The sequence below is a fragment of the Mobula birostris genome, chromosome 9, assembly GCF_030028105.1.
Source record: "Mobula birostris isolate sMobBir1 chromosome 9, sMobBir1.hap1, whole genome shotgun sequence".
Classification (NCBI taxonomy): domain Eukaryota; kingdom Metazoa; phylum Chordata; class Chondrichthyes; order Myliobatiformes; family Myliobatidae; genus Mobula; species Mobula birostris.
Window position 1 is genome coordinate 139,934,795 of NC_092378.1, and position 14,399 is coordinate 139,949,193.

Consider the following 14,399-nt stretch of genomic DNA (forward strand, 5'->3'; position numbering starts at 1 on the left):
CTCCCTAAAAAAAAAGTGTAAATATAAAAAAGATCAGCTAGTTATAAAACAGTAAAAGAATAAAAAAGTAAAACAAACACTTAATATAACAGAGAAAAAGCCAGAAAATATAAAACAAACTGCAACAAACCCCAGACCCTATGAATAAACAAAAAAAGAAATAAAATTATTAACATAAACTAGTTATGAAAACCTACAAAAAAAGTAGATTTAAAAACTACAAAATTTAAGGCCTCAAAGGAAATACGTAGAAGGACGCTGAGGGAATAACCACCCAGAATCCCCTGGGAAAAAGAAAGGAATGACGCAGATAGAAAGAAAGTTTAGAAACCATATTAATTAATCAAAAATAAACTTTTCTGCCCATATAAGGCAAAAAAAAATTAAGGCTGACAGATTCACAACCTCCGATCAAACGGAGATAGTTAAAAATTACGATTAAGATGTTGAGGGTGAAAATTGATCCAGATAACTCTGGGCATCCGATGGAGATTCAAAAAAACGAAGGGCTCCATCCAACGTACGAATCCTTAGACGTGCTGGGTAAAGCAGCGCTGGTTTTAAATCCATCTTGTTGAGTCCCGACATCACAGATCTATAACGAATCCGTTGATCCCGAATTGGTTTACTGAAATCCTCCACAAATCGGAACTTAAGATCCAAAAAATCAATGTAACCTTTAGATCGAACGAAACGAAACAGTTTCTCCTTGTCTCGAAAGTAATGAAAACGTAAGATGACATGCCGAGGTTTATCTGACTTAGACGAGTATGATGGAACTCTGTGAACACGATCCAATAACGGTGGTTGGTCAGGAAGTACAGTAGGAAATGCATCTTTTAAAAGTTGAGAAAAATACTTCATAGGGTTAGAAGATTCGACAGCTTCATGCACCCCAATCATTCGAAGATTCTGCCGTCGCATTCTGGATTCTAAGTCAGAGTTTCTAAAGGTCAAAAAGTCAAGTTTCTTCTTCATTACCTTAATTGTTTCTTCGATTTTCTCCATCTTCAGTTCATTTTGTTGCGTGGATTTTTGAAGATCAGATATAACCGACTGATGTTCCGTAATAGATGTTTGAATCTTATCGATTGAATCGGCAATTTTCTGGAAATTAATTGAAATTTCCGCACGAATCAGCTCCGTAATGGAGGTTGAAATTTCCCTTTGAATTAGATCCGATATAGCTTTCGAAGTCACCGGTGGTTCGGTCGGAGGGAAATCGGTACCTTTCGGTCTAACCGGAGGTTTGCCGTCCTTCCCGTTTTTTCCATTCTTAGACATAGCAGACTTTAAAAGCATCCGATTATCAAAGAGCCCAATTTATTTCAAAATATTGTAAAAGTCGATGCCTTAATGGTTAATTAAAATATAGCTGATCATAAGAAGAAAAACTCAGAGGTAATGGAGCGAGTCAAGAACACGACTTCACTCCATGAGCTCTACCGGAAGTCCCCGAGTTTTCAAGATTATCTCTGGTTCCCTTCCTCAATGATTGACCAAAGTAAGATACTTGCCAGTCCTCCAGGACTTCACCTGTGGTTCGGGAGAACATAAGGGTATTGGTGAAAGCCCCAGCAATCTCTTCACACACCTCTCAAGAATCTAGGGTGTATCCCATCTGGCCCTGGAAACCTATTGACCTTAATGCTCTTTAAGAGACCCAATACCACCTCCTCCTTAACTTCAAAATACCCAAGCGTACTAATACATTTAGCATAGATTTCCCTATCCACCATGTCCTCCTCCTTGGTAAATATTGATGTAAAGTATTCATTAATGAACTCACCCACATGCTCTGCCTCCAAGCAAATGTTCCCCCCTTATTCTTGAGTGGTCCCATCTTTTCCCTAGTTACCCTCTTGCTCCTGATGTATGTATGGAATATAGGCAAATTTGAGAAGGTTAACTTGAGGTAGAAGACCAGCCACTATCACTGAATGATGGAATGTTCTCAAATAGTCAGAATGGGCCACTCCAGCTTTTTTTTTGGCTTTAGCCTGTATCCAATTGGAAGGCAGCTGGTTCACAAGACTTTCTTTCCAATGTACTTGAACGGTCTTCTAGGGCATAGGCAAACCTGACATTTGATGACCAATATTATTGAAACAAGGAACTCAGTGTTGGGAATTTGGGCAGTTAAGGCAAGTTACTGTTCCTGGATTCCATCTGGATACTAGAGTTTGCTAACATGAAATACTATCAGATGACTGATGCCAAATCATTTATATATATATATATATATATTAGCTGATTGGATACAATTATTTTTGTTGAGTTTGTTTCAGAGGTTGAAAGTGAAGCTTAAAATATAATGGTTTAAAACATTCAAAGAAAAGTAGAGTGAAATGTAAAGGAGTGGTGGCACTGGAACCCTTTAACTTTTCTTATAAGACTTAGCCAATTAACTTCCTTTTCTTTCAGTTGCAGTGTTTTAAAACATCCCATGTTACATTAAAGCTCTCTGGGGGTGGAAGAGAGGAGAGGGGTGGCTAGAGAGCGGTTACTTACTGTTTTTGTGATAATCCTGAGCCTGATCTTAATCGATAATTTCAGTGGTTTATCTGAAATCTTGCAAACCTTTATATGATCTTTTACTTTTATTGTATGCAAATGATAAAAGCTTGCATTCGTTTATGACTGAAATGTCTAGTCTAATTAATCTCTACTGCCAAGCTCTCTAAGTTGCTCATTTAACTTTTGCTGATTTTGTTTTATTTCAGGTTGGAATTCTGGACATCGATCTTTGTGGTCCTAGTATCCCCCGGATGCTGAATGTTCTCAATAGTGCTGTGCACCAGTGTGACGCTGGATGGGTTCCAGTTTATGTAGACACCAATAAAACAATGTGCTTGATGTCAATAGGCTTTCTCTTGGAGAGTCCAGATGATGCTGTGATATGGAGAGGGCCAAAGAAAACAGGTGATGTTCTATTACTTCACAGCATAATGGAACAGTCTACTCTATGGTCCAATAATTAGTGATCTATCTATCTATTTATTTAGATTTATAGCATAGTAACAAGCTCTTCTGGCCCATCTAAGCCTGTGCCGCTCTAGAACACCCTTGTGACCAATTAACCTACTAACCCACATGACTTTGAAATGCAGGAGGAAACCAATTTAGAAGTGATTTATTATCAGTTCAAACTTTTCTTCAGCATTTTGGTGACCTTTTTGATCAGTGCACCGTGCCATTCTTGATGAAAAATTGTCTTTTGGTCATGCTATGTAGTGATATTAGGAAATGACTGGAATAAAATTCAAGCAAGGGGATACTTGCTATAATAGCTTCTTTGAAGCTTGAAAGGCTTCCTTTTCAACTGACATTTCCCTTTCAGCAAAGTTGGCTGCTAAAACGAATGTTCAGCCAGTTGTACTTCAAGCGTAGCATTTGAGCATCCAGTCTGTATTAATAAATAGAGAATTCATTCATAATGTTTTAGTGCTCTGACTGAGAGCCAAAAGTTTACAAATGTGTGCCAGCCCACAAATTTTGTTGAAGAGCTCTTTGTACTTCTTGCGTTCTGTACAGACATAAATGTGTTGGCCAAATTTAAAACAGCTGCAACTTGGTAACAGCATACATTGTGAACAGCTTGTTATTATGGCCTTAGAAGTTTCTTCATCTTGTAATATGAAAGATACAGAGAAGAGCCGCTCATTGCAATGAAATTTGGCAAGTATTTTATCGATGTCATTGATATAACTTGTGTGGCACAGCGGGGCTGCAGGTGATGTGCAACTGTCTCGCATCTCCTGTGACCTAAATTTGATTCTGACCTCTGGTGCTGACTGTGTGCAATTTACATGTTTTCTCTGTGATTTCAGAGCATCTGAGGGAAATTCATGGTTAATTGTCTGTGTAAATTGATTCTAATGTATATGAATGATATTGGTTTATTATTAGTTTACGAAGGTGCAGTGAAAATCTTGTCTTGTATTCAGTTTATTTCGATCAAATCATTGAGCTAGAATAAGGTAAAAAAATAACAATGCAGAATAAAGTGTAAAAGCTACCAAAAAAAATGTAGTACAGGTAAACGATAAAGTGCAGGATCATTACGAGGTAGACTGTACCCTAAGAGGTCTGTTCAGTAGTCCGATAACAGTGGGATAGAAGCTGTCCTTAAGCCTGGTGGTACATGCTTTCAAGCTTATGTATTTTCTTCCTGATGGTAGGAGAATTGGGAGGTGTTAATAGGCATGTGTAGAAATAGATTGCAGAGAAATAAGTGAGGAATGGGATTGATTGGATTACTGAGGTCTTGAACAAAGATTTCTCTTGCTTCCAGTAATTTCTCCTTCCTTCCATTTCTTTCTTTTTCCATTCTCCATTTAGGCTTCCCTCTTAATCCCCTTCTCACCTGCCTATCACCTCCCTCTGGTACCTGTCCTTCTTCCCTCTTTCCCACGGTCCCTTCTTCTCTCCTGTCAGATTCCTTCTTCTTCAGCGCTTTACCTTTTCCACTTGTCACCACACAGCTTCTCACTTCATCCCACCTACCTGTTCATTTCTCGTAGAGCCAACGGGCAAGTAGACTCCAGTGTTAGAAGAAAAGGTGAAATACGAATGGAAGACCAAAAAAATGATGCAATAACTGCAAAAGCATCCTTCATTGTTTTGCAAGAGTAAAACCCACATAAAATTTCTGGTTACGTGCTTCCATGCACTCTCTGTTAACATTGTTTATTTGCAAAAGGGGTTAACTACACTTGAGTATAGATTTACAGTGGCAGCTTCCCTTATCAGTGTGGACAAAAAGTTGTAAAGCTAACAGCTTAGAAATGTAAAATAAAGGAAGTTAACTGATAAAACCTGACCAAGTTCTGTTTGTGGAATCCTGCCAAATACATACAAAAAAACCCAACTGAATCACCAAATTTAACCCCATACTCAAGTTACTGAGAGCAATGTGACAGGCTAATTCTGGCTCCTTCAGAAGCAATATACTATTCCTGGAGAGAGATGAAGTCCCTGCCCCATCAATTAACCTTGAGGTATGTTTGGCCTTGAATGCCAGCATGCAGCATACACTTGAGCTAGAATTTTGTAGAATTCTACAGATGCTGGAGATCCAGAGTAACGCACGCAAAATGCTGGAGGAACTCAGCAGGTCAGGCAGCATCTATGGAAAAGAATAAAGAGTTGATGTTTTGGGCTGAGACCCCTTTTCAGGACTGGGCAGGAAGGGGAAAGAAGCCAGAATAAGATGGTGGGGTGGGGGTGGTGTACAAGCTGGCATATGATAGGTGAAACCAGATGAGGAGGAAGGTAGGTGGGTGGGGGAGAGAGGGTTTGAGTGAGAGGAGAGTGGACAGTGGGAGAAAGGGAAGGATGTGAGACACCAGAGGGAGATGGTAGGCAGGCGAGGAGAAGAGAAGAAACAAGGTAAGGGGTAACCAGAATAGGGAATGAAAAATGGAGGGGGTAGAAATTAGCTGAAGTTAGAGAAATCGGTGTATATCCCATCAGGTTAGAGGTGCTTCTCCTCCAAATTGACAGTGGCTTCATCATGGCGGTAGCGGATGCCACACATACACATATATTGTATTGGGCATGGGGATTGGAATTATCATGGTTTATATCACCAGGAAATCCTGTGTTTTGTAGACAGAGCGAAAGTGCTCAATAAAGCAGTCCCATTTAAGGATAGATTGTAATTTAGTCCCACAAAAAGACCAGAAATTATGTTTTTTTTTGTAGAGCTGTATCAACAAGTTCACATGAAATTGAGATGGGCTCTTTCAAATGACCAGGTCTATAGACTAATGCTGAATGGAACATAAAACTCAGATTAAACTGAAGCTTGAAGTGTTCTCCATGTTTACAAAATAAAGGTAATGTGTTTGTTCCTTTTAGCTCTTATCAAGCAATTTCTCTCTGATGTGGCGTGGGGAGAGCTTGACTATCTCATTGTAGACACACCTCCAGGGACTTCTGATGAGCACATCTCAGTGGTGGAGGCCCTTCGTCAACATAAACCCGATGGAGCTCTTTTGGTTACGACGCCTCAGGTATATTTTCTAAAGAATTTAAAGGTGTTTCCCCCATTAAGCTAGGCTAATTAATGCTGATAATTAAAAATAGAGTAGAATAATTGTTACATGCATCAGGTACTTGCATTCTTTACTCGAGAGATAGGAATATATTCTGTCCTTGTGAACTATGTATTTTGTCCCAAAGAGAGCCATTATCTACCTAGGGTTGGGCTAGAAGATGGAAATAATCAGTCATGATCTTATGAATGAGCCACATGACCTATTCTGTTCCTTGGATTCTTCTGAAAATGGAGAATGCATGTTTGGATCATGTTTCTTGAGGAAAAACTTTGCAGTTAAATTCATGACGTAGATCATAATGTGATCTGTAATGGACACAGATTCTGTGGTCATTTTGTTATCAATTGTCTTATTTCTGGATATCTTGCCTTTTTGTGAATTGATAGATTATACAGCTGATATACTGGTCAGAGTAAGTTTTGGGAGCTGAGATATTTGTGTCTGCCCAAAATTGATGTTGCTCAGTATTTTCCAGATACAGTGGAAAATTTGTAGTCTCTAGATCCAATTTATTTTTCCACTATTGTCAGGGGGGAAAAACATGGTAATGAAATATTTTACTAGTCTTAAGGGTTTTTTTTGGTTCAGAGATATCTTTATTCCTGGGATCTTATGTTTCCTTTTCCTCTATTTCATGCAATGAAACCTGTAATGTATACGGAAGTAGAATAATGCAACTGGCATTTAATCTTTATTAGTGAATGTAATGTTAAAGAAATTAGGAATTTATTGGATATTGTTGTAAAGTTTTTTATTAGACGGGATTCACCATGGTGCTCAGTATGATCTTGGTCATAGATTTTGTTGGAACTGCCCTCTAGTGCCACTAGTGGTAACTGCAACAGGTCCACAGGGCTGATGTTATTTCAAACTGTTAAAATAATAAGTATTAGATTAACTACCTTTCATTTCAAAAATCAGTTTCACCCTGTCTGATATGCATTTATTTTCTGTTTTGCTTTTCCCTCCAGTAGCTGTAGAAAGTGAAGTTATTCTACCAAGTATTGAGAGATTCATTCCTTTCAGTTTCCCTAAGACCTGGTCTGGAGCATATTCAGTTATGACTGATCTCCTTCATTAAAAGTTTTTGCTCTTGACATTGAGGCTGGCCTTTCCAATTCAAATTTATTTCTATTCTTAATGTTAATGAATTCAGAATTGGTACGGCTAAATGCTTCTGAAAAATTAATTTATATTTTTATTTGCTTTAGAACTAATGTACAAGATATTGATTGGATGAATCTTTATTTCCTATCTCTGTGTCCCTTTGTTTCCATATTTCACTAATTCCAATCTAACCAGTATTCCTCAGGAGTATCCTGTCCGCTTTAAATAAGACATATTTTATTTTATTTGGAGATGCAGTGTGGAACAGGCCCTTCTGGCCTAGTAAGCCACACCACCCAGCAACTCACCTATTTACCTCTAGCCTAATCAAGGGGCAATTTACAATAACCAATTAACCTACTAACTAGTACGTCTTTGGAATGTGGGAGGAAACCAGAGTACCCCGAGGAAACCCACGGGGAAGACATACAAACTCCTTGCAGACAGCATGGAAATTGAGCACCGAGCTCCAATCCCAGGCTGTAATAGTCTTGTGCTAACTGATATGCTACTGTAGCGCCCTACTCTTAACTCCTACTATTAGACTGCTCTTAGCATGTTTCATTCTAGAGTTCATGTCTTCACTGAACCTCAAAACAGTGAAACCCTCGCCTTGTCCCCTCTCATGGAAGCTGAAGACTTGAAGATATAAAGATTGGTGCCAAATAATCATTACCTGTCTTTTCTTTAATTTCTAGCTCACTTAATTGGGTGAAAGAAGTCTTTTTCAATGAACAGTGACGAATCCATATTAGCAAGTGGTTCATTCATTTATGATCATTGATAACAAATATTGATCAAAAAGGATGTTTTGCTTTATCTGAAAACAAGTACGTGTTACCTAAATACTGGGCGGAATGCACCATCTAAGTGTTTCTTTTCAATTAATAGGCAGTATCTATAGGGGATGTAAGAAGGGAATTGACGTTCTGTAAGAAAACTGGATTACCTGTCATTGGAATAATTGAGAACATGAGTGGCTTTGTCTGCCCAAACTGTTCAGTGAGTATGACTGATTTTTTTGAACTGTGGGTTCATTAAGTCACAGTGGATGTGTTTTACGACGTTGAATATTTTGCATTCAGCAGCAAGGTACAAACAAAGATGCCAACACATATTTAACACCTTCTGCATTGTGGCCTTCTCTTTGCTGACATTGGTTACTGCCAGACATTGCTTTAAAGCGATCTTTGGTACTCCGTAGCAGTATTTCCATTAAGCTGGTTGAACCAATAATACTGCAGTAAGAATTCTCTCCGACAGAAAGTATTTATTTTGCAACTGTAGTATTTTAAGCATTTTACAGAGTACAAAATAAAGCCTTGGAATATTAGGTTAAAGTGGAAGCTCATTTTTGGAAGAAAAATTACTACATTCTAATATATTCATAAAGGAATTGCAATTAACATGTATCATCTGTATTAAGGGCCTGAGTTTGCGGCTTGGTAATTATGGCCAAGATCAACATTTTAAAAAGCTCATGTAACCATTTATCATAGTTTGAAGATACCTTTCATCAAGAAAAGTGGAAAATTTCCTCCATTCAGTTGATTTCCTATTGTTTTATGGAAGGAAGCAAAACAGTATATTTCTTGGAAAACTGTAAAGTCACCCTCTAGATTTTCATGTTATGAAAATACCAAAATTGTTTGTTTACTTCACAATGCAAGGATGGCTCATGCTGATAATTTCATTCCTGTTTAATGGCTTGTTAAGGTACATTGTTTATCTGCTTCAGGTTCTTGACTTGGGTAAATTACTATTTTTCAGGAATGCACTAATGTATTTTCCAGAGGAGGTGGGGAAGCACTTGCTGAGCAGTCCGGGGTTCCATTTCTAGGTGAGATCTAGAAATAAACTATGGAGACATAAATCACCTGTCAGTTTTGGAATGTGATTAATATCAGCCAATTATCTTGATTATTATTCAAGTATAAGCTTTTTAATAATTTTACAATTGATGAATGCTAGATTCAAGGAAACTGCTGAAGGAACTCAGCAGGTCAGGCAGTATCTACGGAGAGGATTTCTTGGTCCGAAACTTCAGCTCTTTATTCCTCTCCATAGATGCTGCCTGATGTACTGAGTTCCTCCAGCATTTTGTGTGTGTTACACTGGATCTCCAGCGTCTGCAGAACCTCTTGCGTTACAGATTCCAACAGCCACAGGATTTAGAGGAGCAAATTTGTGGAGAGTTTGCAGACTGTTGCAAGAAACATAAGGTTGTGCTAGTAGGTCACTGCCTTTCCACATGTTGACTGGGACTCTCATACTGTAAAATGGCTGGATGGGATAGGACTTTATTTACTAATGAATAAGGGGAGGTTTGATAGATGTATACAAAAATATGAGGGATATAGATAAGGTAAATACAAGCAGGCTTTTTCCACTGTGGTTGGGTGAGAACTAGAACTAGAGATAATGGACTAAAGGTGGAAAATGAAATGCTTAAGGGGAACATGATGGCGAACTTCTTCATTCAGTGTGGTGAAAGTATGCCAGCGGAAGTGGTGAATGCAGATTTGATTACAATATTTAAGAGAAATTTGGATAGTACATGGATGGGAGGGTTAAGGCCAATTTATATTTCTGCGTCAAATCTACGCAGTAGCCTGACGCGTACCTCCCCAAAAATTTAACTACGCGTCGTGGCGACGCAGACCACGACAACTGTGATTGGTCCGCTTGGTAGCATTGCATTTCCTCCTACGCTGCAATAGCTTCCCATTGGGTGACTGAAGGGCAGGGAAGGAACTCTGGCTGCAATGCTTTCCATAAAGCTTTACAGAACCTCCGAAATTATGGAGGACCCTGTGCTTGATGCCAGTTTGTAGCTAGCTGCTGCACCCTGTTGACTTCCACCTGAAGCGAAAACTCGAATGGTGATTGCCAGTCTCTGAGTATACTGTGCGTACACTGATGCGAAATAAATGGTCGGAGACGATGAACCAAATTGTCAAATCTACCTGCCGACATCCGAAAATATTTGAAATATATTTCCTTGTCCATGTCTCTCTGTGGCTGGACAAGCACAGAAAATTCACCCTCCTTCAGTTTCAGTCGCCATTGTTTGAAGTTTGAGTTTCTTCATGTTGAGTTTCAACACGAAGAAACTCAACACAGTGGCATAGAGACCCCACCGCCAACTAGCGTTTTGGCGGTGAATTGTAGAGCGACGCAAACACACCAACGCACAGGTATAACTGTTCATAACGGCGTAGGCCTCTTGCGTAGGCTACAGCAAAGGCTACTACGCAGAAGTATAAATCAGCCTTTATGGTCTGGGCACAGGTCAATGGGATAGAGCGAATCAATAGTTTGGCATGGACTAGATGGGCCAAATGGCCTGTTTCTGTGCAGTAGTGCTGTATGCCTGCAACTTAGTGAGATTGAATGTGCGGCTTTGAGAATAAGTTTTGGAATTGAATACTTTTCCTATTGGCTGAATAAGTCTTATTTGGCTGTCAAAGGAAACCAGCCATTCTGACTTCACCTGCTTATTCCCCTATAACCTGTTCTCTCGTATTTGGCCAGCAATTGAATCCCTGCTGCCCAAACATGGGGCAGGAGAGCGTAGATGCTGCACTGTCAAAACCCTGGTCAGGATCTAACCAGGGTTGCTAGAGCTCTGCATCTTGTGAGCATGTCATACCCCTTGAATAGTCTAAACTCTTAACCACACTTTTATGTGAGGTGTGTCCCTGGGTTCACAGCTTGCTTTTGTAGCGAATGTCAGTGGATCCAAGTAAAATCAAGGCTAAAAATTTTTCCGTATTTTTGAAGGTACATGTAATGCCCTGGGGAGGTTTCAGTATATTATTAATACGCATTTTAATTGTTGATTGCCTTTTGATGTGCCAGATTTTGTAATATTGATTATAAAAATATTAAGGGCATAGAACATGAGAGTAGGAGGTTATGGTACAAAACTACCTAAAACATTCCTGCCCAGTGAAGTGAAATGAAAAGCTGGGTAATGCCGCGTTTTATGTTTATGTGAGCTAATATTTTTTTAATGTACTGTACTATCCTTATAATATTCTGTATAAAAATATTTGGATATGTTGTCACAAGGAAGCACCATCTGGCCCTATTCTCATTACTACCACCAGGCAGGTGGTACAGACGCCTTAGGTCCCACACCACTAGATTCGGTAACAATTATTACCTTACAGCCATCAGGCTCCTGAGCTGGTGTGGATAACTTCACCACTAATCTAACTCTAATGTGAACTGATTATACAACCCATAGACTCACTTCCAGGAACTCTTTACAACTCATGTTCTCAATATTATTTTAATTTGCGGTTTGTCGTCTTTTGCACATTGATTGTTTGTCAGTGTTTATGTATAGTTTTTTGTAAGATTCTATTGAATTCTTTTTCCTGTGAATCCCTGCAAGAAAAAAAGAGTCTCAAGGTAGTATATGATAACCTATATGTACTTTGATAAAAGATTTACTTTGAACTTATATCAAGATTGGCAGCATTTTGTATGGAAAGGGGGAAACTCAGACAAGCACAAGTTCAAATCCACTAATTGTAAGATACACAAGACTGCAGATGCTGGAATCTGGAGCCACAAACAATTTGCTGGAGGAACTCAGTGGATTAATACGGAAAATAATCCCCCTCTCACAACAAATCCTGCTCAATCTGTTGAGTTCCTCCAGCAGATTATTTTTGAGTTTAATTTTGAACCTAAGGGGGTTTTTGTCTCCTCTTATTTACAGCAGCAATGTTCGTGGGCATTATAAGTATCTGTTAAGATTACTTTAGTTAAAACTCTGTTGAGGGATAGAATATGTAAGTTTTACATTTTCGCTTTTGAAATATCATTGCATATATTTTCTTCTACTCAGGATGTGTTCCTCTAGATCCTCAACTGGCACATAGTCTGGAAGAAGGTAGAGATTTCATCCAAGCCTTTCCAAAGAGTGCAACCTTCGATGCCATTAATAAAATAGTGGAGAAGATTTTAAGCAATGATAATGAGTTCTCTGGACATGATACATGACCATAGAAACAGGAATGGGTTATTTAGGCTCTCAAGCCTATTTCTCCATTAAGTGGAATTACCACTGACTCATGAGCTAACTCCTTTACTTAATAGCTCTTGATAATTAACATGCACCAAAATCTATCAATACTGCATTTAAAATTACAAATTGACCCAGGAGCAGCTAGTATTTGTGGAGGAGGGTTTTATGCCTCTATACTATACAACATTCGAATGGCAGGGTAGTGTAGGTTCGCACAATGCAATATAGTACCAGTGACCAGGGTTCAATTCCTGCCGCTCCCTGTAAGGAGTTTGTACATTATCCCTGTGAGCGCGTGGGTTTCCTCTCCTAGTCCAAGACATGCCAGTTGGTAGGTTAATTGGTCATTGTAAATTGCCTTGTGATAAGGCTACGATTAAATTGGGGGATTGCTGGCGGTGCGGCTCGAAGGGCTTATTTGTGCTTTATCTCAATAAATAAACAAACAAATTCTTAGAGCAGTAAAGTGTATACTAACATTCACAAGAGCAGCCTCTAATTTTTAGATGCTGTCTCAACTCCTTAGTGACTGGAGATAGTTTTTCCCTGTTGGCAGTGTCAATTGCCCTCTAATATCTTGAAAAACTCAGATAAAATTTTCTCTTAATCCTTAACTTCCAGGGAACACAATCATAGCTAAAATAAAGTAAGGGCAGAGGATTGTTCTTTGTATATTTGTATTGGACAGCAGAAATAGGAGATTGGGGAAAAGAAGCATTAAATATACCCATTCCTGAGATATGATAACAAGATGTCAATATTTATTCCAGAAATAAGTTTTATAAATATGGAACAGTATTTGTGCTTATTGAAATGTGCAAAAAAAAATAAATTCTTTGTACCCTGTTAATTTTGTGAATGTGCTTGAAGATCTGTAACCTGATGCTCTTTAGTAAAGAATATCTGTAATGGCAGACATTGTGCTCTGGGTGCTATGTTAAGGAGCTATGTATAGCTGTGTTGCCTAAGAGTGCTTGATTCAGGAGGTTATCTGCTTCAACAGAACTAGCCTATTTTTTTAACAGCCAATTTACCCTGTAGGACATTAGTTCACACAGCAACTTGAGTTATTTCAATATAGTGAGTTTAAGTATAAACTTCAGGAATTAAAGACATACTGTAGTTGATTCCTAATCAATAAGTTTTCAAATCAAATCTAATGCTGCAATTAATATTTTCCATACTCAGATATTTTTCTGAATGAAGTGCATGTAAAAATAGTATGTTATATAATAGACTGCCTTATGCATACCTCCTATTAAGAATGCCACAAGTGACTGAGGAATTCACTTTCACAAGGCTTGTTTCGAAAGTAGAATTTAATTTGTATACTATAATTGGGAAACAAAAATCATTGATTGTTTCTGAAGTGTTTTAAATTCACAAGAGGCAGCATCATGAGTTATTGAAACTTATTGAAGCACGCAGTATCATCGGTGCTATAACATAAAGATCATTAGAGACATTATTTTGCCTGCTGTTCATTTGAGACATATGGACTGACATTGCTTATGATCAGATAGGAACTGTTCTTCCAGATGATGTTAACTTTCATTTATTTACAATGTGGGCCCATCCTTAATTTCCCTTGAATTGACTGATTTGTTGGCCATTCAGGAGGAGTCAACCATGTAGATGTGCAGGTCTGGCTCCACATATCAGTCAGATTGGGAATCGACTTTCCTTAAAGATTGTTCATGAACAAAATGGGTTGCAATGATAATCCGGTGATTTTGTGGTTATACAAGCTTTTACATTTACTCCTCCATCAGTGGTGGATTTGAACTGAAGATGTAATTGCTGTGGTATTGTGTTTCCTGAATGACTGATTAGAAGTGTGAAGCTTGATTTCTACAATTGAGGTTTCATCTGAAGGAATATTTTACTGCATCTGCTCTGTTGTACTTGCAAGTGAAGGAAATAAAGATACCTTTAAGTCCTGTGGTGGGATTGAAGAGAACATTAATTTAGCATAAAAAAAATCACTAACCTCATGTTTCATTGAACAAAGAATAAAAATGATGAAAATTGAAAAACCGTATTCAAAAGATTTTGGAATTGCTATATTTAGAAATATACTGAAATGTCTACGTTTCTAAAACCTCAAATTTTAAAAAGAGGAAGTGATAGAAATGCTCAGCAGATTAGGGAGTATATGTAGATATACAGGTCTGAAAGTACACGTATCA

General features: G+C 38.3%; 1 protein-coding gene across 2 annotated transcripts in view; it reads left to right on the forward strand.

Annotated features, from left to right (window-relative positions):
• Window positions 1-12,880, forward strand: part of nubp2 (nucleotide binding protein 2 (MinD homolog, E. coli)) — a 21,942-nt gene extending 9,062 nt beyond the window's left edge. For both annotated transcript variants that reach the window (XM_072268978.1, XM_072268977.1), the window contains exons 3-7: window positions 2,724-2,922; window positions 5,863-6,017; window positions 8,061-8,171; window positions 8,940-9,009; window positions 12,031-12,880. In XM_072268978.1, coding sequence (XP_072125079.1) covers window positions 2,769-2,922; window positions 5,863-6,017; window positions 8,061-8,171; window positions 8,940-9,009; window positions 12,031-12,185 — 645 coding nt within the window. In that variant the 5' untranslated portion in view covers window positions 2,724-2,768 and the 3' untranslated portion in view covers window positions 12,186-12,880. The remainder of the gene's footprint in view (window positions 1-2,723; window positions 2,923-5,862; window positions 6,018-8,060; window positions 8,172-8,939; window positions 9,010-12,030) is intronic.
• Window positions 12,881-14,399: the final 1,519 nt, after the last annotated feature.